The sequence below is a fragment of the Tauraco erythrolophus genome, chromosome W, assembly GCF_009769465.1.
Source record: "Tauraco erythrolophus isolate bTauEry1 chromosome W, bTauEry1.pri, whole genome shotgun sequence".
NCBI lineage: Eukaryota > Metazoa > Chordata > Aves > Musophagiformes > Musophagidae > Tauraco > Tauraco erythrolophus.
Window position 1 is genome coordinate 7,666,798 of NC_141497.1, and position 27,603 is coordinate 7,694,400.

The 27,603-nt window shown below is 42.5% G+C and overlaps 1 protein-coding gene across 1 annotated transcript; it reads left to right on the top strand.

The window, feature by feature from the left end:
- Window positions 1-27,449, top strand: LOC104378476 (zinc finger protein 131-like). The gene is made up of 7 exons (XM_086630193.1): window positions 1-43; window positions 4,155-4,281; window positions 5,766-5,867; window positions 7,043-7,187; window positions 16,802-17,487; window positions 23,312-23,442; window positions 25,532-27,449. Exons 2-7 carry the CDS (start codon window positions 4,170-4,172, stop codon window positions 26,171-26,173), a joined length of 1,818 nt encoding a protein of 605 aa, XP_086486319.1. The 5' UTR covers window positions 1-43; window positions 4,155-4,169; the 3' UTR covers window positions 26,174-27,449.
- Window positions 27,450-27,603: the final 154 nt, after the last annotated feature.

Here is a 27,603-nt window from a genome sequence, read left to right on the forward strand (position 1 = left end):
GGTAACGGCAAAGCAAGTGCGGCAGGACGAGGGGTTTCTTGCGGTGAGTACCTAGCGGAATCGCCTCTCCATCCCTCGGAGTACCGTGTCGCTGGGGTGTAACTCGGCCGGGAATTGAAAAGGGATCGATTTAATGCGCGCTTTGATGACGTAATAACGACTAACGAGGCGGCAGTGCTGCTAAACGTATGGCTCGGGCCGGCAATGGCCGGGTCCTCTTGTCGGGGGCGCTCCCGTGGTATATTCGCGCCTGCCGACCGTCGCCCGCGCTGCTCTCAGAGCGCCCGTGTCCGGTGGGTACTCGGCGCTGGCTAGATCTTCCGCCTTCTCGCTTCTGGGACACGGCGGGCGCTCATTGGCTATTCTGTCTGGAGCGGGTTCTGCCGTCGTTTTACGATTGGCGGGGGTCGCTCTGATTGCCATCAGCGCCCACTAATGGGGCTGTGGCTTACCACAGGTTGCGTGAGCTGAAGCTTGGAGGCGGTGCGTGTGATTGCCAGTGGTTTAGGCTTCGCTTCCAGCTGGCGGGAGTGCAAGGGGTATTGAAGGCCAATTGTGGTGCTGCTTCACAGCTGCTGTGGGCAGCGAGAGGCTTCTTCCGTCCCTTGATAGTGCGGCACCCAGTGTGTGCTCTGCTTGGCTTGGTAGGGTATGGATGCCTGAGTTGTCTCTGCCTTAGTGGGAGCGAGGCCTTGTCTGTGGTTAAGAGAGGACTGAGGGGCTGGCTTGCATCCTTGCTCTGCGGTTGTTATTTTTGAAGAAAAATATATGGCAAAGTGCACAAGAAGTTCTTGTGTCTGTGTTATCTTGAAGCAGCCACTGCTGTTGCCCACCAAACACCTCTTCTCTTTTTCTGAGATGGCTATGAGGAGATGGCAGTGGTTTGGCCAGTGCTCAGTCTGCTGTTTGTCCTGTTTTCAGCTGGGACAGAGTTAGCTCTTCTTTTTAGCAGCTAGAAGAGCTCCACGTTTGGGTTTTAGTCTGAGACTTGCTCTGAGAAGAATGCTGACAGCCCACTGGTGTTTATAGTTGGCACTGAGGCCTCAAGGACTTTTCAGCTGCCGTGTTCTTGCCAGTGTGCAGGAGCACAACAGGATGGGGGGAGCACAGCCGGGACAGAGGGTCCACGACTCTCCTTATGATTTGTACTTAGATTTAGGATTGAGGGCCAGACTGGCCAATTAGCATTCCATATCATGCAGTGTCATGCCCAGTATAAAAATGAGGGTCAGCTGGAAAGAAGGGCCTTGGCTCTTCCGGGGCTCTCACTTTTGGACTCTGAGAGTGTGCGCTCCCCCCTCCCCCCGGGCCTCTCACTTGTGTGGGATTGCAGTGTTGGGACTTATCTGTTTCAGGATCGTTAGTCCCGGACAGAACAGTCCTTGGTCAAGGGGTGGTGAACAATTACCCGTGGGGGAGGGTGAGCGAGGGGCTGTGTGGTGTTTAGTTGCCGGCTGGCCTAAACCACAACAGCTGAGAATTTCCATAACTCTGCTCTGCCTGCATTTGTGTATGATCTATATAGGCAAAGAAAGCAAATGTCTAGTGCCTAAATTAAGAGAAATTCCTGCTGGAGTCCAGGAGTATGGAAATAAGATAGCTTCATTGAGGTATATTTATAAAAACAGATCTGCAAATTGCATGCATGTCGTGAGATGCATCCAGTGTCAGAAGATGATATGGTTAAGTCAGTAGTCAACTGAGTCTTCCAAGAAAATCTAGGTAACTAACTGAATTAGTCCTGTTTCCATCACTCATCTATAAGCCTGCATGTAAGTGCCAACTTGCATCACTTCTGTCTGCCTGCTTTGGCTTCTTGTTTTTTCTCTAAGGACTGTGCCTTTCACTTCTTGCTCCAAACTAGTTATGCTCTCATTGAACATATGGTGTTCTGTTGGGCTTTCTTCTCCAATATCACTGAGTTTAAAATGAGAATACTCAATGAATGCTGCAACTGTATTCAGATATGGGATAAATTCACATTTTTTTACTAGTTTTGTATTAATTCAGGACAATAAATTAACTATCATGTTGTTATTTTCTTATTCATGATTTTCAGTGTTCTGAGAGACTGAAACTTTTTAAAATTTCTTAGATTTGCGGGGGGCTTGCTCTGTTATTTTGAGGGATTTTTTTGTAAGATCTTCCTACAAACGTAATTTGGAAGTAAATTTTGGATAGGTGGAAATAATGAGATTTGGGGGTCGAAGTTTTGCTTCGTTTGACTTTTAGGGAATTATACTTTTACCTCTAAGTCATCTATCCTTGTACGATGTGTCAAAAAATGGGCAAGAAGAATTAAACAGTGAAGTAAAGGGCTGACAGCTTCCCACATGAGACTTTACGTGGAATACCAGATGGCAGAAGAAAGGCAGGAGTTGCTGGTCATCTGTCTTAGGCCCATCCATTTCACATGAGGTGAAGTGAAGGGAGCAGCAGCATTCTCTCCCTTCAACCTCACCTTTCCCCTTGCCCTCACAAGATCCTGATATGTATTTCAGCATGTTTGGCAAAGTAGCGATAACAGATAGAACTAGACTTCCATAACCAGTTGCTTCTGCTCCTCTCTTTTCATGCTCTCGGCAAAATGATTTCTCCATGGGACAGTTTTTCTGAGATGCAAGAAAGTGTGTTTTGTGGTAAAAATAGGAATTCCACAATTTCCTTTACTTGATGTCTGTTAGTTGTAAGAAAATAACTTTGCTTTTATTGTAACTGGTTAATTCTTCTCCTCTCTACTTCTATTGAACCCCATATACCAGTACGTGTGTTTGTTGGAAGTAAGGTAGAATTTACACAGCTGCACAGGGGAGTTAGCAAGAATGGTGGCATCAGCTCAGATGTGGTTAGTACATGTAAGGAACGGGTTTGTGCTCAGAACTTTCCAATTCCAATCACACACAAAAGTCTGCACCAGAAGTTAGGGAGCACCTGCTATCTATTTTCTTCTAGCACTCTGAAGATAACTGCTTTTTTGCCCCACTAGAATTTTTCATCTCTATATTCAGTGTTTGGTTTGATACTAGCTGCTCTCTTGACTTTCTTCCTTTTGTCCATACTAAATAGATCAATATAGTGAAGAGTATGTCTCAAATTCCTTTAAGACTGATTCAAGCCTAATCACCATCTTCTCTCAGAAACCATATGTTCCTCAAAGTGAGTTAGACTGTGAAAAGAAACTAAGTTTCTGCATTAATGTGACTTTGAAATGTCTTTGCTTTTTCTGTGGCATTCTCAGTATGAGCGCCATGTGAATGTGGGAATTGGAGATGAGTGCTGCTGCGCAGATCTGAAGTCATTTTGCCTGGAGTTAATTCGTGAAATGTTTTCATTGAAGTACTTGGACTCTCTCCAGAGGTTCTTTTGCATAAGCAGCACACTAACATCTGTGTATCATCCACAGGCACAGAGTTCTGCTAACCCTCTTCAGGTTTGAGAACCTCTGTAACTCCCACCTTCAGCTATGTTTGTTGTATAAGTAAGGGAGGAAGAGCCATCAGATTACAAGCCTATATGTCTCTTTCAAAAAATTGGCAAAGAATATTACACTTCTCCCCCTTCAAGGTGAAAGAAGGCTGGGTGAATGAGAAGCTCTTAGGTGTGACAACATGTTAAATCCCTGGCAACTCCTATGTACTCAGAAGCTGAAAAGTGCTCCTTTATAACATCCTTATTTAAAGGAAGTAAACATCTTGTGTTCACTAGATACAAAATGTGACTTAAGTATGAAAATTTTCAGAACTGTTCTTTCACCAAGTGGATTGGTAGATTTGCAAGAAGTAACTTTATATAGATTCTGACATTATGCTGCTGAGATGTTGTAGAATAGTTAGCGGTGGAGATGTTATATCCTTGCAGTATTTGCTTTGAGGGAGGTGAGTCCCTGCTGAATCTGTAGAATAAAGAAATGCACTTACCCACTTTGACTGTTTTTTCATGCGTATAAATAAGGCCATACTCTGTTTCATTAACCCTAACGTTTCCTACCTGTCAGCTAAAATCAGGTAAACCTGTTACCAAGAGAGTTTGGTGTTTCTATTGGTTTTGTAGTCTCTGAATAGCTCTAGTTAATTTACATTTGTAGACTAACCTGACTGTGCATAGTATTTACTGAGCGGCGCAGTATTCTTACTGTCCTACCATGTCTTTTGCAGACTAGTCCTTTTGCCATGGAAGCCGAAGAAATGATGGAATTCCCTGAACACTATAAAGTTATTTTGGATAGACTGAATGAACAACGTGAGCAGGACCAGTTTACTGACATCACTCTGATTGTTGATGGTATGTACAGGCCTGAGAACCAGTTGGTATATAGAGAATTCTGAAAGCTGTGCTGGGAAGATGTTGGGTTTGTCACAGGTCAGCTCTCAAACTGGGTTGCTAAAAAATTCTTGGTTCTTTATTGGTGAGCGAGTCGCTTGCAGAGTTTTATTTAAAATCTTGGGGTGAACAGTCTCCAGCAGTGATTAAAAATTTTGCTTCTGCCTTTCCAAATAAAGGGATAAATATTTTCAGATAGAAGCCCACTATGAAACTGCTGTACTATATTTAACATGTTGTCTAAGGATTTCCAAAACATTGTAAAAAATATCTTTCCGTAACTCGAGCTGGCTGTTTGCATGCAGGGAACTTATACAAATATTGGTTGATTGTTTAAAAAAAAAAAAAACCACAACAACAAAACAGCTTGAAATAAGATTGCCTTCTTGCTTCTCTGGTATCTGCCTACTATTTTACTATATAGTTAAAATAGGGTAGAACAACTCACTTTTATTTTTCTATGTGTTCTAAAGACATAAGTATTAGTTTAAAAGGAAGATGGAGATATAAGTGCTTATTATCTCATTAGAAAAGGTGGTGTCTGATAGATCACCTAAGATTGCTTCTTATCCCAAACATGTCTTAGAATGGACGAGCACTTCAAGGAAGATAGGCAGTGTCCACTAGGACAGACCTAGCTAAAGGAGTGCTACCTGATCCTTAAAAGGATAGCAAGAGCTCACTTGAAGGAAAAGGGTCCTACAGAGCCTGGATTAGAAAAAAGTAAGCAAATGAAGAAAAAATTACTCTTCAGGAATCACTGTAGTTTCACTGACAGTGCTTGCACAAAACTTATCCTGAATGTTTGTTCCTGCTCTAGTGTTACCAAATCCATGTATTGAACTCAAAACTGTTTTCTTGTGCACCTATGTAGTTCTAACCCATGTTGCTTCTCTTACCTCTGTCCCACGGAGCCTTATGAATGTTCATGCCTGCACCAGGAAGAAGGCAACACAGTGATGGGAAATACACAGTCTGGAAAACAGGAAGAACAGAGCAGAACTACTTCTGTTCTGCAGGGGTCTTTATGCTGCCAGAAATGATGATAAAGTATACCTGTATGTAAGAGCAGCAAAAACCAAGGAGAGCCTGGATAAAGCCCAAGAGCTGAGCCCAAGACATACAGGAAAAAGTTTGCACAGGAATTTCCCATAACTTAAATATCTGAAAAGATAAACACTCTGGAGTAATTGAGTCCCCCAGCTGATTGAGTTGCAGAGCTTCAACAAGGTCAGTCATGTCAGCAAGGGTCTGCATGAGATGGGACAGGCGAGCTGCAGGGGTATCCCGTGTTACAAAGAGACATACTAAGTGACTATATGCTGCTGGAATAGATTTGTAGACTGGGTGGTTCTGCAGCCATTCTCTTCTCTGCATTGGCACTTATTTTGCACTATGAGTAAGGAAGGTGTTATCCTAAACCAAAATTTTTGCCTCCTTTGTAGGTCACCATTTCAAAGCTCATAAGGCTGTTCTTGCTGCCTGTAGCCAGTTCTTCTACAAATTCTTCCAAGATTTCACTCAAGAGCCCTTGGTGGAGATTGAAGGTAGTTTGATTCATGCAAATAAAAAACCTTTGGAGTTGTGTGCCCAAGCTCAAAATGAATGTAGTATCCTTGGTATGGGCTTAAACACATGCTTGGTCATATTGATTAGCTTTCTAGATCTAATCTCTTGAGTTGTTTAATTCTGGCTGGCAACTAAGCACCACACAGCCCGGCTTGCTCGTTCCCCCCCAGTGGGGATGAGGGGGGAAAATTGGAAGGGTTAAAGCAAGAAAGAAACTAATGGGTTGAGATAAAAACATTTTAATAATTAAAAAGAAATATTTTTTTAAATGATAAGAAAAAAATAATAGAGAGGAAAATAAAACCCAAAAAAGACAAGCAATGCAAATAAAAACAGTTACTTGCCACCAACTGACCAATGCCCAGCCAGTCCCTGAACAGTGGCCCCTCTGCCTGCCTCCCACCCAGTTTTATTGCTGAGCATGACATCATATGGTATGGAATATCCTTTTAGTCAGTTGGAGTCAGCTGTCCCAGCTGTGTCCCCTCCCAACTTTTTGTGCACCTCCAGCCTACTCGCTAGTAGGGCAGTGTGAGGAGCAGAAAAGGCCTTGACGCTGTGTAAGCACTGCTCGGCAGTAACTAAAACATCAGTGTGTTATCAACACTATTTTCAGCACAAATCTAAAACATAGCCCCATACAAGCTACTGTGAAGAAAATTAACTATCCCAGCCAAAACCAGTGTACAGGTAGCTATCGCCACTGGAAAAAAAACTTCCCCTGAAGAAAAATTAAAAAGATGCCTTGGCTGGGGTGCAAGAACAGGATAGATGTAGAGCAATGCTTGCCTGGTAGGCAAGGAGCAATTTCCTGGAGCAATAATTCAGCTTCTGGTAACTTGCTGCTCAGAGGTCTCTTGAGAGAGAGAGAGATATCATATTTTTATGTTTAAATTTATACTTTTTATTATTCTATACAAACAGCTTTTTGTCCATCTTATCCTTCCTTTCATCTGTGTTATGGCATGACTGTAGTTGTTCCAGATTGACATGTTTCTATAGTAGACTCTTTATTCCAACATGAGCCTTTCAAGGGTGGCGTCTTTATGAAACTGGCTGTCAAAGTACTGTGAGCAGGCAAGCGTGCAAGATTCAGCAGATAGATGAGACTGAGGAATTGCTAAAAGAGGCTGTTTTTCTTGCTTATAAACAGGTGTAAGTAACATGGCATTTCGTCACCTAATTGAGTTCACCTATACAGCAAAACTAATGGTTCAAGGTGAGGAAGAAGCAAATGACGTTTGGAAAGCAGCTGAGTATCTACAGATGTTAGAAGCAATCAAAGCACTTAAAATCAGGTAAATACATAAGCCTCTTTTTCTTCCCAACACTGAAACTGCTGTTCTGGAACCTCTTAAACTTGTGTGGGACCGTATACTCTTCTGCTGTAAGATATGGGTCAGAATTATAAAGGCTAAAAAATGAACGTCACATTCTTTGGGCTGGAACTCAATGACAAGTGACAGCTGGTAAATGTTGCAGACATTGTAGGGCTGTGACTTTGTGGTAACTAATACTAGGTCCCTGTGCTATCTGACTGCTCACACCTTATTGAGAGCTGGGCATACAGTGATGATGTGTCTCAGGTAATTAGACCCCATTAACAAGTTTGCACTGTTTTTTTGATTTCATGCAGCTTTCTGCTTTCAAGGGAAAGGCAGTGATTTTAAAACTTCTTGGTGCAAAATTAATCTCAAACTTCTTGAACAAATGTAATTGTTATAATCAGTTTTATATGGGATCAGTGCTTAATCAAACGTTGCTGTGGCACCTTTTATCCAGTACCAGGAACTATACTCCATTACCAAAATCCAACCTGAGAAAAGCAGGTGCCATTCCCATCATGCTGTTTTTCTTCCCCTTCCTTCCCTTTCACAAAGTGCTGTCGTGTTCTCATTCCTTCTGTATGCTATGCTGTTGTTCTGTCATGAAGCAGAGGGGGAGGGGCAATAAATGCCTCCCAGCATTATGGTTAGCCTTGCTTTCTCTTTTAGACCTGCTGAAAGGTCTTTGTGTTCAGGCTAAGGAAAGACTGTTACTTCCTATTTATCTCCCCATAGATGCACTAGCTAAGGAGAGTGGCATTGACCTCGAGTTCCTCTAGCAGCCAGCTAACTTTTTCTTTTATTTTTTAAAAAACAAAACCAAAACCCAAGCAAAACCTCCATGACATGGTACACTGGAAACTTGGTTTTCAACATCAGTGTTGATTATTTTTTCGAATCAACTTATTCTGTGGATTGGTAGCAGAGCTGAATAAGTACGTAATTTATTTTTTTTAATAGGAAAGATGGAATTGTACATTTCTAGTCCTATCCTCCAACTCCACCAACACTTTTTTTGACATTATTGAGATTAAGCATGGTATCACCAAAATAACTTTTTTCTTTCATTCAGGAAAAAAACCAGACCTTTGCTGTCTGCTTGAGAAATTTAAAAGGTACTTGAAACTGAAAAAGTATGTTCTAATTGGTATCACTTTGAGTCTGTGTACACCAGTAGAGCTGTTGAACCAGGATTCAGATCAGTCGGTCAAGCAAAACTGTCCAGCCTGCAATTGTTTTCCACTATTGTATAATGTTATGCAATTTGTTGGTTATGCATCACTAGTAAACGCTGTAATTCTTATGTTACAAAGAAACAAATGTTTTGCTTAACAAACTGTCCTAGTTTTAGCTGGGACAGAGTTTTTTAACAGCCAGAAGAGCTCCGTGTTTTGGTTTTACTCAGAGGCTCACTGAGAAGAATGTTGATAGCAAGCTGAAGTTTGTGGTTGGAAGTGAAACTCCAAGGACTTTTCAGTGTGCCGGAGTGCAGGAACACGGTGGAACAAGGGGGACACGATTCCCCTTGTGATTTGTGGTGGAACTTAAGATTGAGGGCCAAACTGGCCAATTAGTATTCCATATCATGCAGCGTCATGCCCAGTATAAAAGCGAGGGTCAGCTGGGAAGAAGGGCTTTTGCGCTTTGGCTCTTTTGCGCTTGCTGCGCTGTTGCTCTGCTGTTTTTCTTTCTTTTCTCTCTCTCTCTCTCTCTGCCCCTCGCGTTCGTCTGGGATTGCAGCTTCGGGACGAGACGGGCTTCGCATACGACGGGGTGGTGAGCACCTACACTGTATTAAATCATCTGTATTAAATCATTCTTATTTCAACCCACGGGTTTCCCGTTTATCCTTTAATTCTCTCCCTCATTCCTGGGGGTGGGGGAGGGGGAGTGACCGGCTGTGTGGGGGGTGCAGTTCAACCTAACCCACGACAGTCTTAATTGGCGCCCAACGTGGGGCCCGAAGGGGTTGAGATAACGATGTTGCTGGCTGCAATGCTGTTTGTTATGCTCGCATACATGTTACCGGACATTTATAATTTATTGCATTATTTACCCTATATGATGTTAGGCGGAATGTTTATGCGGTTTTCTGGCTCTGGGTGTTGGATCGGCATGAAAAGTATGTTATCGGTAATTAAGGGTTTTGCTATACTGTATAGTGTAACTCTGATAAGATCATCGGTGCTGGGACCAGCTCAGTCTTTGTATTCGGCGGTGCAGAGGGGGATGGTGATGTGGAGCTCGTTTATTAATTTTGAGCGTCACCTGGCGGATATCATCGCCAATTATACCGGTGACTTTTCATTCACAAAAGCTTATGTTGATTTTGATAATGCTGAACATCATTGGAATAATTTAACCGGTTTGATTGTCCTGCAAGGTCTCCTGAATATATGTTTAATTATCTATATATTCAAAATCAATCGGCCATTTAGGGGTGTATATCAATTTATTTCTCGGGTTATTGTGCTTGCCATCTCAACTCCCATGACAAGCACTATAGCTACTCAGACTACAACGGTATCAGTTGCCCCCATAAGGAAAAGAAAATGTATACAAAAGTTAGAAGATGAAGAAGAGCAATCAGGGCCATCACAACAACCAAATGAGGAAGAGCACTCAGGGCCATCAGAGCAACCAGACAAAGAAGAGCAACCAGGGCCATCACAACGATTGGCGGAAGAGCAACCGAGGAAATGTGTGCGAAAGTCAGAACGCAGAGGAGAGGATGATGATGATGAAGAGCGACCAGGGCCATCACGAGAAATGAAGCGGGAGCGTTCTGTTTCGCCTCAGAGAAAATCTCAATGGAGGAGGAGTGACATCATAGATGAGACGATAACCACCAGCTCTCTAAAAATGAGTGAGCTGCGAGATATTCAAAAAGATTATGGCTGTCTTAGAGGTGAGCCCATTGTCTCTTGGTTGCTCAGATGCTGGGACATGGGAGGCAATAATCTGGAGTTAGATGGTAATGAAGCCAGGCAGCTGGGAGCCCTTACCATGGATGGAGGCATTGATAAGGCAATTGGAAGGCAGACACAAGTCCGCAGCCTCTGGAGATGGCTCCTGGCAGCTATAAAGGAAAGGTATCCCTACAAGGACGAGATGCCATGTAATGTAAGCAAGTGGACCAACATAGAAAAAGCTATTCAGTATCTGAGAGAACTGGCTGTGCGAGAGTTGATTTATCTTGACTCGAGAAGCGGACCAAGACTCGAAGATCCAGATGACGTCCGGTGCACACGACCAATGTGGCAGAAGATTATACGGAGTGCGCCAGCAGCATATTCCACCTCATTGGCAATAATGGACTTCAGGGACGATGAAGCACCACTATCCGTAGGTAATCTGGTCACCTACCTCCGACGATATGATGATAACACTTCTATACGAACCTGCGTTGCGGCTGTGGAAAAGCTGTCTGAGGAGGTCCGAGAATTAAGAGAAAAAGTAGATTTCCCACCACCTGAACGTTCTAGAATTTCAGCTGTCAGAACCAGGCGTTACCCTCCTTGAGAGAGACAAGAGAGACGGTACAGATCACGGGGTGAGCTGTGGTTCTACCTCCGTGATCATGGAGAAGACATGAGAAGGTGGGATGGAAAACCCACCTCCGCTTTAGAGGCCAGGGTACGCCAGTTTGGAGGAAGAACCAACAGAAATAGAACTTTCTCCAATTCCTCCAGGACAGCTGTTGCCCCAGTCTACAGTGAGCAGTCCACTAGTCAAAATGGGAGGGCTGATCCTCCTAGCCACCCTGACTCTAATCCTGCTGATTCCTCTGATGAATATGATAACAGGTACTAGAGGGGCCCTGCCTCCAGCCAGGTGGAGGAGAGGGATAATCGAGTTTACTGGACTGTGTGGATTCGGTGGCCTGGCACATCATACCCCAGAAAGTATAAGGCTCTAGTGGACACTGGTGCCCAATGCACCTTGATACCGTCGAACTTCAGAGGGGCAGAATCCATCTGTATTTCTGGAGTGACAGGGGGGGTCTCAACAACTGACTGTGTTAGAGGCTGAAGTGAGCCTAACTGGAGAGCAGTGGCAAAAACACCCTATTGTAACTGGCCCAGAAGCGCCGTGCATCCTTGGCATAGATTATCTTAAGAGAGGGTATTTCAAAGACCCAAAAGGGTATCGGTGGGCTTTTGGCATAGCTGCAGTAGAGACAGAAGAAGGCAGACAGCTGTCTACTTTGCCTGGTCTCTCAACGGACCCTTCTGCTGTGGGATTACTGAGGGTCGAAGAACAACAGGTGCCAATTGCTACTACAACAGTGCACCGACGGCAATATCGTACCAACCGAGACTCTCTAATTCCCATCCATAAGTTGATTCGTCAACTGGAGAGTCAAGGAGTCATCACCAAGACCCGCTCACCTTTTAACAGCCCTATATGGCCTGTACGTAAGTCCAATGGCGAGTGGAGGCTGACGGTAGACTATCGTGGCTTGAATGAAGTTACACCACCATTGAGTGCTGCCGTGCCAGATATGCTGGAACTTCAGTATGAACTGGAGTCAAAGGCAGCCAGGTGGTACGCTACAATTGATATCGCTAATGCGTTTTTCTCAATTCCTTTGGCACCGGAATGCAGGCCACAGTTTGCTTTCACTTGGAGGGGCGTCCAGTATACCTGGAATCGACTGCCCCAGGGGTGGAAACACAGCCCCACGTTGGGCGCCAATTAAGACTGTCGTGGGTTAGGTTGAACTGCCCCACACACACAGCCGGTCACTCCCCCTCCCCCACCCCCAGGAATGAGGGAGAGAATTAAAGGATAAACGGGAAACCTGTGGGTTGAGATAAGAATGATTTAATACAGATGATTTAGAATCATAGAATCATAGAATGGTTAGGGCTGGAAGGGACCTTCAAAGGTCATCTAGTCCAACCCCCCTGCAAGGAACAGGGATATCTCCAACTAGATCAGGTTGCTCAGGGCCTCATCCAACCTGGCCTTGAACGTCTCCAGGGATGGAGCATCCACCACCTCTCTGGGCAACCTGTTCCAGTGTTCTACCACTCTCATAGTAAAAAATTTTTTCCTAATATCCAACCTGAACCTACCTCCCTCTATTTTAAAACCATTACCCCTTGTCCTATCATAACTGGCCCTCCTGAACAGCCTCTCCCCATCTTTCCTGTAGGCCCCCTTGAGGTACTGGAAGACCGCTATAAGGTCACCCCGGAGCCTCCTCTTCTCCAGGCTGAACAGCCCCAACTCTTTCAGCCTGTCCTCATAGGAAAGGTGCTCCAGCCCTCTTATCATCTTCGTGGCCCTCCTCTGGACCCTCTCCAACTGGTCCATGTCCTTCTTATGTTGGGGGCTCCAGAACTGGACGCAGTACTCCAAGTGAGGTCTCACAAGGGCAGAGTAGAGGGGGAGAATCACCTCCCTCGACCTGCTGGCCACACTCCTCTTGATGCAGCCCAGGACGCGGTTGGCCTTCTGGGCCGCAAGAGCACATTGCCGGCTCATATTGAGCTTCTCGTCCACCAGTACTCCCAAGTCCTTCTCCTCAGGGCTGCTCTCGATCCATTCACCACCCAGTCTGTATTATGCCTGGGATTGCCACGACCCAGATGTAGGACCTTGCATTTGGCCTGGTTAAACTTCATGAGGTTGGTACGGGCCCACCTCTCCAGCCTGTCAAGGTCCCTCTGGATGGCATCCCTCCCTTCCAGCGTGTCGACGGCACCACACAGCTTGGTGTCATCGGCGAACTTGCTGAGGGTGCACTCCATGCCACTGTCCACATCACCGACAAAGATGTTGAAGAGGGCCGGGCCCAACACGGACCCCTGAGGGACGCCACTCGTGACCGGTCTCCACTTGGACATTGAGCCGTTGACCACTACTCTCTGAGTGCGGCCATTGAGCCAATTCCTTATCCACCGAGTGGTCCATCCATCAAACCCATGCCTCTCTAGTTTAGAGAGAAGAATGTCGTGCGGGACAGTGTCAAAAGCTTTGCACAAGTCCAGGTAGATGACATCCATTGGTCGACCCTTGTCCACCGATGCTGTCACCCCATCGTAAAAGGCCACCAAATTGGTCAGGCACGATCTGCCTTTGGTGAAGCCATGTTGGCTGTCACCCACCACCTCCTTGCTCTCCATGTGCCTTAGCATGGTTCCCAGGAGAATCTGCTCCATGACCTTGCCAGGCACAGAGGTGAGGCTGACCGGTCTGTAGTTGCCCGGGTCCTCCTTGTTCCCCTTTTTAAAAATGGGGGTTATGTTCCCTCTCTTCCAGTCATCGGGGACCTCGCCAGACCGCCACGACTTCTCGAATACAATAGCCAGTGGCTTGGCAACTTCATCCGCCAGTTCCTTCAGGACCCGCGGATGGATCTCATCAGGTCCCATGGACTTGTGCACCTTCAAGTTCCTCAGATGTTCTCGAACCTGGTCTTCAAGTACAGTGGGCGGTGGTTCATCCTCACAGTCCCTGCTAGTTCTTTCCACAGCTTGGGTGGTAAGACAAGAGGCTTTACCATTGAAGACTGAGGCAAAAAATTCATTGAGTACCTCAGCCTTCTCTATGTCCCGGGTAACCAGAGCACCAGTATCCTTCCGGAGGGGGCCTACATTCTCTTTGGACTTCCTTTTGTCCCCTACATACCTATAGAAGCATTTCTTGTTGCTTTTTATATCCCTTGCCAAATTCAATTCCTTCAGGGCTTTAGCCTTCCTCACTTGATCCCTGGTCACTCTTACAGCTTCTCTGTATTCCTCCCAGGCTATGTGTCTCCGCTTCCACCCTCTGTAGGCTAACCTCTTCATTTTCAGTTGGTCCAGGAGCTCCTTGCTCATCCACGCCGGCCTCCTGGTCTTTTTGCCCGACTTGTTCTTCGTCGGGATGCACCTCTGCTGAGCTTGGAGAAGGTGCTCCTTGAATGTGGACCAACTTTCCTGGGCCCCTTGTCCCTCCAGGGCCACCTCCCACGGCACTTTGCCCATCAGGTGCTTCAAGAGGCCGAAGTCCGCCTTCTTGAAGTCTAGGGTACAGAGCTTGCTGAATGGTTTCCTTGCTGCCCCATGGATCTTGAACTCCACTGTGTCGTGGTCACTGCAGCCAAGGCTATCCTTAAGTTTCATATCGCCCACCAGTCCCTCCCTGTTGGTGAGCACAAGGTCAAGCATGGCACCCCTCCTTGTCGGCTCCTCTATCATCTGCAGGAGGAAGTTGTCATCCACGCATTCCAGGAACCTCCTGGACTGCCCGTGCCCTGCCGTATTGTCTCTCCAACAGATGTCAGGGTGGTTGAAGTCCCCCATGAGGACCAGGGCTTGTGACCGCGAGGCTGCTCCTATCTGGCTATAAAGCGCCTCATCTGCTCTGTCCTCCTGGCCAGGTGGCCTGTAACAGACTCCTACCGTAACATCCCCTATCCGTCCCCGTAATATTTAATATTTAATACAGTGTAGGTGCTCACCACCCCGTCGTATGCGAAGCCCGTCTCGTCCCGAAGCTGCAATCCCGGACGAACGCGAGGGGCAGAGAGAGAGAGAAAAAAGAAAGAAAAACAGCAGAGCAACAGCGCAGCAAGTGCAAAAGAGCAAAAGCGCAAAAGAGCCAAAGCGCAAAAGCCCTTCTTTCCGGCTGACCCTCGCTTTTATACTGGGCATGACGCTGCATGATATGGAATACTAATTGGCCAGTTTGGCCCTCAATCTTAAGTTCCACCACAAATCACAAGGGGAATCGTGTCTCCCTTGTCCCACTGTGTTCCTGCACTCCGGCACACTGAAAAGTCCTTGGAGTTTCACTTCCAACCACAAACTTCAGCTTGCTATCAGCATTCTTCTCAGAGTGAGCCTCTGAGGAAAACCAAAACACGGAGCTCTTCTGGCTGTTAAAAAACTCTGTCCCAGCTAAAACTAGGACACAAACACATGTGTAAGCCAGTCTGTTCTTAGAGTTATTTTCATTATTCATAGATATTTTTTTTAAAAAGTGTTGTTTTTTAATTTTTGGTAAGGTTTTTTTGGTTAGAAAAAACAAACTTGAGTACTGCTGTCAGTCTCAATTTTCTCCTCTACAGTAGGAGGGGGAAGAATTGCAATACAGTGCCTCTGAGCTTTGACTGAAAGGGATAAGCTTCAGAAAGTTCAGCTAAAGTAGAGATTATTATAGAACTAACCATTTGTGTAATCCATCAGAGTTGTACATCACGTAATCTAGACTAGAAAGAAAACAACCAGCTATTATTCCTTGAAGTACAGTTGTGTTGTATATGTGTATCCACATTCAAAGTTTCACACCTGAGCCACACAATGTGTTCAAGGATGGTAGTCTTCTCTTTGCTGAGCAGATTATTATTTTGGTACATGATCCTGGAGCTCGCAGTAATGTGCAAAATAACTGTCACCTTCTAGACATCAGAAATCCAGGCTAGATGAAACTGTAAGTTTAGCTGCTTTGTCTTCCTGTATCTGAATATAGTAAGGTGCAATTTAATAAGCTGTATCCTTTGTTAGGTCATTAGCCACACATCTCTGCCATATGACATACAGATACTGAAGAAAAGCCTTATGTCTCCTATTACTAGAAAACCTGGAAGTGATAGGGAGTAGGTTACGTAAAAGGATTCATCAGGCTGCAAAGGAAGGTAAAAGTACAAATTACTCTTGTCAGTCTGATTTGAGGGGAAGATAGCCACTCATTTTCAAAACTGATAATCAGTAGTAAAATTTCCAGCGTGTAAATGCTGTGGATAATTGTGAGGGTGTAAAAAGCATTTGAAAGCATTTGCCCACTCATCTCTGTTTGAGATGGGATGATATCCTTGGCATCTCAGAGGAAGGGGATTGTGTGTTTATGGTGCAATAAGAGGAACAGAGCTGAGGGTTGTCCTTAAGCCCAGAAAATTAAACTAGAATACTCTTTCCACATCTCAGTGGCTTTTTTTTTTACCTCAGCTGTTAGCTGTGTGCCTTCCTGATGTACAAGATGTTATAATAATCATTATGTGAAGTCATAGCTGTAGTGTTTTCTAACAAGCTGTAAGTGCTGCAGCCAATTGCATGCACTCCAGAGCTTAAGAGGTGAATGGCATAGGAAGGACTTGAATCTTATTTCTGAGTAGGCAGGCCAAAGAATTAATTCCTTCGGGGAAATTTTCTTTCCAAGTACAGAATTTCACAAGCTTCTTAGATAAACCTATGTCACTAGACTAACTGGCCTTTCTTCTTGATAGGTGGTGTGTGTCATAGAATCATAGAATGGTTTGGGTTGGAAGGGACCTCAAAGATCATCTAGTTCCAACCCCCCTGCCATGGGCAGGGACACCTGCCACTACACCAGGTCATTCAGGCAGAGCTATTAAAAACCTTTCAGTAACCTTATGTCAAAGGCTCCACAGCTTTAACCGTGCTATTCTACAGCTCAAAGGAGTATAGATTAAGGACAAATTAGCTTCTGAAATGCATGCAGGTTCGTGGTTGTCCATCGTTCAGCTTCTTTGAGGAACAACTAGCCAGTGTTTAATGCAGAAGCTCAGTATCAGGCAGGAATTGTTATGTAAGTGCTTATGGATCTTAACTATGTTTATGCAAATTCCTTTGCAGGAACAAAGAAAATTCAGCACCCTTAGAATCAAATCAAACACAAGGTAAAAATAAACCAAAAAAGAGGAAGATAGCTGAAACCTCTAATGTTATCACAGAAACGCTGCCATCTGCAGAATTGGAGCCTGTTGAAATTGAGGTTGAGATTGCTGAGGGGACAACTGAAGTGGAAGATGACAGCATTGAAACACTTGAAGTAGCTTCTGCAGAGCAATCCATAAAGTACCTACAGACAACAGGTACATCAGATGAATCTGCTTTGGCTCTTTTGGCAGATATCACCAGTAAGTATCGTCAGGGAGAGACAAAATGCCAGATCCAAGAAGAAGGTGGTAGTACAACTGGTCCCTCATGCAAACAGGTAGAAGGTATTGAAATTGTGGAACTTCAGCTGTCACACGTGAAGAATTTATTCCACTGTGAGAAATGTAACCGTTCATTTAAATTGTTTTACCATTTTAAGGAACACATGAAAACACACTCTACTGAGAGTTACAAGTGTGATATATGCAATAAAAGGTACCTACGGGAGAGTGCTTTGAAACAGCACCTCACCTGTTACCACCTTGATGAAGGTGGTGCCAGCAAGAAGCAAAGACCTGGCAAAAAAATACATATATGCCAGTACTGTGATAAGCAGTTTGACCACTTTGGACATTTTAAAGAGCACCTCCGGAAGCACACAGGTAAGAGCACTGCCATGGTCCTGTACTTGTGGCTTTGGCTCTAGCATTTTGGGTTTTTGCATGTTTTGGGGAAATGGAGAATATGCTGAAGAGAAAATGTGAGTCCTGAGTGCTAGAAATACTTGGCTTCTGGTTGCAACTAAAATGCTGTTTTGTTTTTTAGGTTTTGTTTTCCATTGATATAAACTTTGAGGGATTGAAGTGGTTAAAAATAGGCACCTAAAACCAGAAAGCACTAATGAAGCTTCTCTCTCAAGTCTATTAAATCTTAAAGATTTTTTTTCAAAATCATTTCTTAAAGCATGTTTTCTTCTTCAAAAGTACTAAGCTGAGGAGCTACTCTTATTTTCACAATTTTACTAGTAAATGTTTCTGTTGAAATATGATCTGAACTGTGAGCTTCTCAGTGAAATACACAGTTTAAAGGGTTTCTTCAACTAACAGAACTTCTGAGCAAATGCTTATTAATGCATTAGGCATAAAAGACCCTCCTAACAACTCTCTCGTACCATCTTGTTTGAAAGTTTCATCCTTGCTCTTGGTATCTCATATATGATTTCATTTTCTTTGTTAATTAACACAGAAAAACATTTCTAGTGACTATAATAGACTTTTACAGTAAAATCTGCCTCTGAAATCTGGATAGCATCTTTTGAGTACAAAATGACTTGTGCTCTTTCTTCTATATAATATGGGAGGTTAAGATGCTATTTCTTCATCTCACTGAAAAGTCTGTACTAACTGAATAGGTACTGAGCATTATATACATAGCTCTCTGAATGTAAAATACATGTTGTCCTGACCTTTCAGATGGTTTTAATGTCAGTTATGAGTCATCAGTAAGAATTTAATGGAGGGTAGCAGTCCTATTTCTTTTGTGGCTTGTTGTTGCTAAAGCCTTTTAATTGGAACTTATTTGCATATTTGTATGACACTGCTGAGTATTGATATATGACACTGTATCCAGTCTACTCCCAATAGCCCCTTAAAAGTTGCATTTATAAAAAGTCTTTGGCAAATTCTTATCCCCTATGAAGTAGGGAGTGTTTCTCTATTATGACCAAGCCAAATACAAACTACTTAACAAAAGTCTTTTATCTGAAAAGTTTGTGGCGGATTAACACAGTAATCCAAATATCACAAAATGTTGGTTGCTGTTGTGAGAAAGGATTTTGGAGATGAAGCAACTTAGCATATCACAGGAGGTACAGAGTATTTTTAAAATGTTTATTGATACAAGTATAATACATGGAATCTAATTACTTCCAGTTCAGTGTTTTGAAAGCCTTAAGCTTAAAATTAAACCAGATACTACCATATAACTGTGGTCTCCTAAGGTCAGTGGAAAACCTTCTGTTGAGTCAAAGGCATTCCAAGTTCTTAATTCTGTATAGCACTAGATGAATATGAAAATTAAATTAAAAGGCCAGGGAGAAAATGTCCTACAAAGTATTTGACCCTATTGTTGCTTAATCACAACACGAGCAACCCCCCTGCCATGGGCAGGGAAACCCTCCACTACACCAGGTTGCCCAAAGCCTCATCCAACCTGGCCTTGAACACTTCCAGGGAAGGGGCATCTACAACTTCTCTGGGCAACCTGTTCCAGTGCCTCACCACCCTCAGAGTGAAAAATTTCTTCCTTAGATCTAATCGAAATCTACCCTCTTTCAGTTTAAAGCCATTGCCCCTTATCCTATCACTACACGCCCTTGTAAAAAGTCCCTCCCCAGCTTTCCTGTAGGCCCCCTTTAAGTACTGGGAGGCTGCTATAAGATCACCCCGGAGCCTTCTCTTCTCCAGGCTGAACAGCCCCAACTCTCACAGCCTGTCTTCATAGCAGAGGTGCTCCAGCCCTCTGATCATCTTCGTGGCCCTCCTCTGGACCCGCTCCAGCAATTCCATGTCCTTCTTATGTTGGGGACTCCAGAGCTGAACGCAGTATTCCAGGTGGGGTCTCACAAGAGCAGAGAAGAGGGGCAGAATCACCTCCCTTGACCTGCTGGCCACGCTTCTTTGGATGCAGCCCAGGATGCAGTTGGCTTTCTGGGCTGCCGGTGCGCATAGCCGGCTCATGTTGAGCTTCTCATCAAACAGCACTCCCAAGTCCTTTTCCTCAGGGCTGCTCTCAATCCATTCTCTGCCCAGCCTGTACTTGTGCTTGGGATTGCCCTGACCCATGTGCAGGACCTTGCCTTTGGCCTTGTTGAACTTCATGTGGTTCTCAGAGGCCCATCTCCCCAGCCTGTCAAGGTCTCTCTGGATGGCATCCCTTCCCTTCAGCGTATCCACAACACCACGCAGCTTGGTGTCATCTGCAAACTTGCTGAGGGTGCACTCGATCCCACTGTCCATGTCACCAACAAAGATGTTAAATAGCACTGGCCCCAGTACTGACCCCTGAGGAATACCACTCGTCACTGGTCTCCGCTTGGACATTGAACTGTTGACCACAACTCTTTGAGTGCGACCATCCAGTCAATTCCTTATCTACCGAGTGGTCCATCTGTCAAATCCATGTCTTTCCAGTTTGGAGACAAGGATGTCATGTGGGACAGTATCAAATGCTTTGGATAAGTCCAGGTAGATGATGTCAGTTGCTCTTCCCTTATCCATCAATGCTGTAACCCCATCATCGAAGGCCACCAAATTAGTCAGGCAGGATTTGCCCTTAGTGAAGCCATGTTGGCTGTCACCAATCACCTCCTTATTTTCCATGTGCCTTAGCATAATTTCCAGGAGGATCTGCTCCATGATCTTGCCGGGCACAGAGGTGAGACTGACTGGCTTGTAGTTCCCTGGGTCTTCTTTTTTTTCCCCTTTTTAAAGATGGGGGCTATGTTTCCCCTTTTCCTGTCAGTGGGCACTTCCCCAGACTGCCACGACTTCTCAAATATGATGGATAGTGGCTTAGCAACTTCATCTGCCAGTTCCCTCAGGACGTGTGGATGCACCTCATCAGGTCCCATGGACTTGTCCACCTTCAGGTTCCTTAGATGGTCTCGAACCTGATCTTCTTGTACAGTGGGCGGTTAATGCATGCATGCATACAGTGTCTTATGTAGCTTCTGAGTCTCTGGGAAAAAAACAAAACAAAAAATAAAAACAAAATTGTCTTATATGTCATTATGTAACTGAATGTGCTAACAAACTCATTTCCAGAACTTATAGAGAGGCAGGTTTTTTGGCGTGATCTAATCATTCTCTTTTTTTCCCTTTGAGAATGAATGAGATTTGACTTGCCAATCATAAGTAACTCATAGGACAGAAATTCTGCAAGGCTGCACTTAAATAACGCATATCTGTTCAATAGCTCTAACTTTTCTTGCACAAGAAGAGTGATTTCTTCATATAGAAATCAACCTTAGAATGAAGCTACTGCTTTTGATATGCTTATCTAATCCTGGTATTTTGCAAAGCTTATATCTCCTAGCAGGAAGAGACACTGAACAGCTTTGATTCCCTCTGATTTTACTGGGAATTTTGACTACTGAATATTTCTCAATGTTTAATCCTTCTTCATTATTTTTTTCTTTTTTTTTCCTTTTATGGAGTGCGTGTGCACTCACATGAGCGAAGGTGGAAGTGAAGGAATTTTGATGTGCTCCGAGCAGACAAATTAATCAGTCCTTATCTGAAAACCCTGTAACTGAAGTAATTTGTTTGCAGATTTTATAAACTTCTTAGGAAAAATTAATCAAGGTCTTTGCCATTCTTCATAAATCTAAAATATGTTTTACAGGAAGCATACTTTGAACTGCAAATAACATCTTCCATAGGAGTGAATAAATGGACTCTATTTACATACCTTGAATAAATGATCCCAAGAAGTTCATTTGATAAACGCCTGCCTTGGCGGGGGGGGGGGGCGGAACACCAAACAAAAGAATCCAACTAGGCTTATTGTTTCTCTCTAAACTCAATCTAAATAATGATATGGCAGCTTTATGGTTATGGTTGAATTCCCTGATATTTCTTACATATTAGGCAAATAAAAGTCACTGTTGTTATGAGTGTCTTTGGGTTGGAAAATTTATTTTGGGCAATCTTCTTCTTGTGGCTGTAGGATTACAAAGGACTAGTACAATATTGGACTATCTTAGGTCAGAATTTCTGTCCTGTGAGTTACTTATGATTGGCAAATGAAATCTCACCCATTCTCATAAATGGAAAAAAGATAATTGTTAGATCAGTCTAGAACCCTCTCTCTTTATAAAAATCTCACTTAGATGAGACTAAACTTGTAGTTGGATGACACCTGGGGGAAGAGAAGCATGTTGTCACCTTTAGCAGAGGAATTTATCCTCCAGCTCGTCAATGCATTTCTCAAGCTAGAGGTAGGCTGACGTGTTCTCTGTGTTTTCCATTGCTGTTGTGACCAGTGCGGCCGAGGTTGCAGCATTGATTTGCACTGTGCAAGAAGTCACACAATGTCTTTTGGCCTTTGGATAATGCCACTGTTGTCTTTGAATTGTCACTTTCAGATACTTTTGACAGAATACATGGAAGATTATTGAAGAATTTGAGTAAGAATAGAATAAATCTGCCCTTGACTGGGCAGTGCCTTGTTCCAAGTAACTCTTTAAATGTGACCAGATCACAGGGCAGGTGAAGGTCTGTGGTGTGAGTTTTGTTCTGTGGTATCCTCTTGGATCACCAATGTATTTGGTTGCTTGCACAAAGTCCATGATTTTCAATCTACAAGATTGATGGCAGTTCAGCATCCTCTGCATTACCTGTACAACAGTCTCCAAAAACATAGCCTTTTATAACCGTTAAGAGGAATATTCCCACCGTTTAACATTTTTCTGTGGCCTTTAGGTGTATAAGTGAGAATTACAGGCTAATTGTGGATTTCTTTTGAAAAGCTAGTTAGGCACTTCTGAATATCTTTATTTCTGAAAATATAGGTTTATTGGCTTTCCATCTCAGTAGTCAATAACTATTGCATTCCTGAAAATGTAGACTTTTAAACTTAATCTAGCTAAAATAGATTCTTATGTTACTCACTGAAACATCTCAGCCTCTTTCGGAGTTCATTAAGTAGTTTATTTCAGTAGTTATGTTGGTATCAGTACTTCCATGGATTAATTATCAGACTTTCAGAAGAAACACACTGTTCCTAATTTTTTGTACTTTAATTTCCTTGAATTTCATTGCGTTTGTGCATTACGAAATTAGTAAACAGACACACCAGTTGTTCTTTGTTGCTACTTGATGATGGTAAATAACAATATACTACTTTAATCCAAAGTTTGGGGTTTTGTTTTGTTTGTTTTGATACAGATGCATTGTTACTTCATGGTCATTCTGTGTCATCTTCTTTTTCTGGAGCTCAGTTTCAGCTCTCAAGCATAAGCTGTTACTGTTCTTGAAAATCAAACTATATTATTTAAATACTTCCTTCCTTTATGTGTCACTTTGTATATACTAATGTTGAGTCTTTAACTGTTAATATTATCAGGTGAAAAGAGAGAAATAGCTGCTATTTATTTAAGATATTTTGTCAGAATAGTAATCTAACTTCCATAAAAAAACCTAAATGTACCTTAAATGGCACTGGTAATTATGTTACATTGTTGTTTTTTTGTAGTTTTTTTTTAAATAAATGAGAGTTATGACTTCACATTAGATTTTTACCCTTTTATTTACATAAATAAAGTTTACATAGACTGTCTTTCTCTTCTTCTGTAGAATAATCCAGTTGGCCATGTCTTTACGGTGTATTTATCAACCTACACAAAAGGGAGAGGGGAAGAAGGGAGAGCTGACAGAAAACCGGCTGGTTTTATACATCTACAAATCCCTGTGTCTGTCTTAACAGGTGAAAAACCATTCGAATGTCCAAACTGCCATGAACGTTTTGCTAGGAATAGCACACTCAAATGTCACCTGACGGCCTGTCAGTCTGGAGCTGGAGCTAAAAAGGGAAGAAAGAAGCTGTATGAATGTCAGGTGGGTTAATGGAAGTAGCAGAGTCTGAGGCTAGATACCTCCTTCCTGTGCTGAGGGAGTGTAGGAGTACTGAGCAGGAAAGGCAACGAGAGTGGGCTTATGTCTCCAAGAACTTCTTCTAGTAAAATAAATTATAAAGATTGCATTCAACCACATGAGGGTAAATTCTTATATCTAAGTAGTTCCACATTTAAAATATGGGATTACTGATATGGTGCTTCATAATACTTGAATCAGAGAGATTCTTGTGAGTAGGTAAGTGTTCATATGCATCTTACTGATCTTTCTGCTTCCTTTTCAAGGTTCTTGATGCACTGACCTAGGCCTTTCCTGTTTGTGAGCATGCTTCACTAAAGTCCAAAATACAAAGTACTATTTTATTTCCTATTTTATTATTCTTCTGTTTGATACTAATATATTGACTTTGCCTGGAAAGTCGTTCCAACTTATGATGACAATCTGTAATGTCTTTTAAGCAAATATAAATGCTGTAGATGGATAGCTAGGGTATAGGGTCACTATACATAGCTGACATTTGAAAAGTTGTTCAGAAGAATGTTACTTAACTTTTAAAAGTTGATTCTGAAAAACTAGAAAATATGAGAACTGAGGTTGGCTGTAGCATTTTTATTTGCCATTTTGCTGTTCCACTGCTGTGACAGTCTCAAATAAGAACACATTTCCCCCTCTCCCTCCCTTAAAGCACTCATTCAGTTCACAGAATGGCTGTGGTTTGAGGTTAAATTAGGTCGTATAGTAAAGAAAACTGCTGGATATCGACTTTATTTGTTCCAAGAAAAGAGAGTGATCTTATTCACAGAAAGCAGTGAATACTGCAGGAGATGAATGAATTCTGTGTGTTGCTAATCAAATCATTTAATCAGAAGTTTCACTGATGCTGTTGCATTGTTTAGTTGTTACGCTAGTCTGAAGTCAATTCTTGGGAGCATACCTTTGTCTTAAAGATAAGTTTGTTTTGAACATGAGAACTACTGTATAACACAAAGTTGTACCTAGTAGTTTCATTGAAGATACTTTTTTGTCTTTGTGGCCCTTTGGTTTAATTGTCTTACCTCCATAGCTTTCTGTTACAGATATTGTGAATGTGGGTTAGTGTTATTTCAGCCTGCAACAACTACAGCAATTATTGGATAATTTTTTCTTGAATTTTTTTTCTCTTTAGAACTAAATTTGAATAGCATTCAATAAATAAAATTTTGGCTCACTGAAGAAAGAGGAGAAAACAAAGTTGTGCTTGCTTGATGAGCGCTTTTGGTGCTCTTCAGTATATGCCTTGAGTACTGAATTAGGCTCCATGTGGCAAGAACAGTAATTATGTGCTTGGGCATTGCTGATAGTCATACATAAAGGTAATGACTAAGTAATTTTGAGTGCTTATCTATAAGGTTAGTATTTTAAGAAGTGTGTGTGCAATTTCTTTTTAAAGCATGAGCCTGAGGGGGGAGACAAATAGCACATCACTAGCATCACAAACATGAGTTTAATACTTCAACAGCAAAATGGGGATATTCAGCTCCATTACACAGACTTGTTCCTTGAGTTAATCCCTGTCAGATACTCAATCATCCTTCTATGCTATTGCTGAAAATCAAGATAGAACATTCTGTTTCAAAAACATTTGCCAACAGCGAAGGGGTGCCAACAGTGAAATGCATGTGCTTTGCTTCTTTCTGCAGCCAAGAACACTTGCATGGACGAAGACCCTTGAGCCTGTTTCTTTACTCTGAGCCTGACTACCCCACTCCTCTCTCTTCTACCCTGGCACCTCATTCATTTCTGCAGTGTCTTTGTGTGTTGTTTTCAGGCTACTTACCTCAGTGCCAGCTGAAGGGAAGGAAGTGTACTCAAGTGCTTTGTGAAAATAGTATGTCTGCAGTCAAAGCAGTACTTTTAGCTGAAAGTCTTCTGTTCATCTGAAGCTGACTTTTCAGCTTTTACCTCTAACGTACATGTTTTTTTAATCTAAGTAGCAAGAAGCTACACTATGTGAAGCTATGATCTGAAATAGGCACTATACTTTGTCATATTTCTGTTGGCACTGTTTAACATACTGTATCTTTTGTTTCAGGTTTGTAACAGTGTGTTTAACAGCTGGGATCAATTTAAAGATCACTTGGTAATACACACCGGTGACAAACCCAACCACTGTACCTTATGTGATTTGTGGTTTATGCAAGGCAGTGAGCTGAGAAGGCATCTCAAAGACATGCACAATATTTCAGAACGAATAGTGACAGAAGAGGTTCTTCCAGTGGAAGCTGAACCAGTAACATCAATGACTATAATAGAACAAGTGGAGCAAGTCCATGTCCTACCAGTAATTCAGGTACAAGTAGATCCTGCACAGGTAACTGTGGAACAGATGCACCAGAATCTCATACAGGACAGTCAAGTGGAAGGCACGCAGATGGAGGAACTGCGAGAACAGGTACAAATTAGTTACTTGGAAGTTGAACACATTCAGACTGAACAAGGTGCTGAAGTTCATGTGGAGCAGTTACATGTTGAGCATGTAAATCAAATACGGATGGCAGAATTTACAGATGGAACAGACCTGGAACAAGTAGAATATGAAAGTGTTGATCAAGGAGAAGCAGAAGAAAAGGAAACTAGTCAAGTAGATGATGTAGATAAGGAAGATCATGAACAAGCTGAAGACTTAAAACCTCAACAATTAGTGGACGCACAGAATGAAAAGGTGGATGACTAGGACAAATAACCACATTGTGCAGGTTTATGAATGAAATATCCAATTATTTTTGTTAGCTTTTACATTGGTTTTTGAACCATCAGTGGTCAACTTTCCAATATGCTGTCCTTAGAAAGCTGGACAAGTGGACCAAAGTTAGCTTTCTTCATGTACAACTATACTTCTCTCATGTGAAAAATAACTTTCCCATTCATGTAATACCATGGAACAGAAACTACCACAGAGATGGACAGCTTTGTGAGGATTTTAATAATGAATAGCTTGTATCACTGTTACACCATCCCTGGGTATATGTAAGAGTAACTTTACCTCTTTTCCTCTTGTCATAGAAGCAAACTGTTGTTACAGATTTGCAGGGTGTCTGTGGCAGAAGAATCAGTAAAATCTGGTGGGTTCTAATGTAAGTGGCCAATCGGGTACCTGTGAATTTTCTGGGCAGACTGTTTACTGTTTCCCAACAGCGGTCCCTAACTTTCAGGCTGGGGAAAAAACATTGTTGCTAGAGGTCTTGGAGCACAAAAATCCAATGCATTTTCAATGCTGACTAGTTAAATTTCCACAAATTTTTTAGAGTATTCAAGAACCTAGTTCAATAAAAGGCAATGTAGCTAATGTTATAGTGCTTTACATTTTTGCTTTAAATCGTCAGCTACTGATTTTTTTTTTTTCATTAAATTTAGGAGGAGGGGTGAGGGAGGAAACAGATTCCACGTGGAGGCAGCAGGACACTAAAAGGGACGCTTTAAATTGGGAAAAGCTCAGTAGAATCTGTGGTAAACATGAGCTGGAAGAAAGCTACCAGCAGACTTTTCTTTTATAAATCATTTTTTAAAATGAATATTTTTAAACATAAATATAGAGAAGACTTGTCTATATGGTATTAGGTTCCTGTTTTTTTGAAATGAAATTCTGACACTTGACACAAAGATGTTGTACTAAAAGCCATAGGTATGAGTGCTGAAATGTGGATTGAAAAGTATATTAGACAATAAAACAATACCAGCCATGAAATGTTGCATTATTTGCTTCATCCAATAAATCAGGAACGAGTGACTGGCGATTACAGTGCCAGATTTCATTGGCAAGAATCAATCTCACTTTAATAAGATTAATAGCTCATTACTGTAAAATTAAGTTTGTTTAGAAAATACTTGTCTAGCTCTAAGTTTAAGGATGCTAAGGACTTCTAATTCTCAGTTATTGCCTTGAGATTAGAGGTGCCTCCGTACTTCTGAAAAACTTTCTTTTCAAAGCCTTAACTAAAGGGAGGAATTTTTGCAAGGGCATTCCCTAATGCTCTTGGTAATTCTGTAGATCTCAGTTAAAATCAGGCTTTTCTATTCAGTCTTCTCCAAATGCAGAATAATTTCCTGAGATTTATGCTTTTATTTAGTCTCATTCAAAATGATTCTTGTGTTTTATCATAGCAT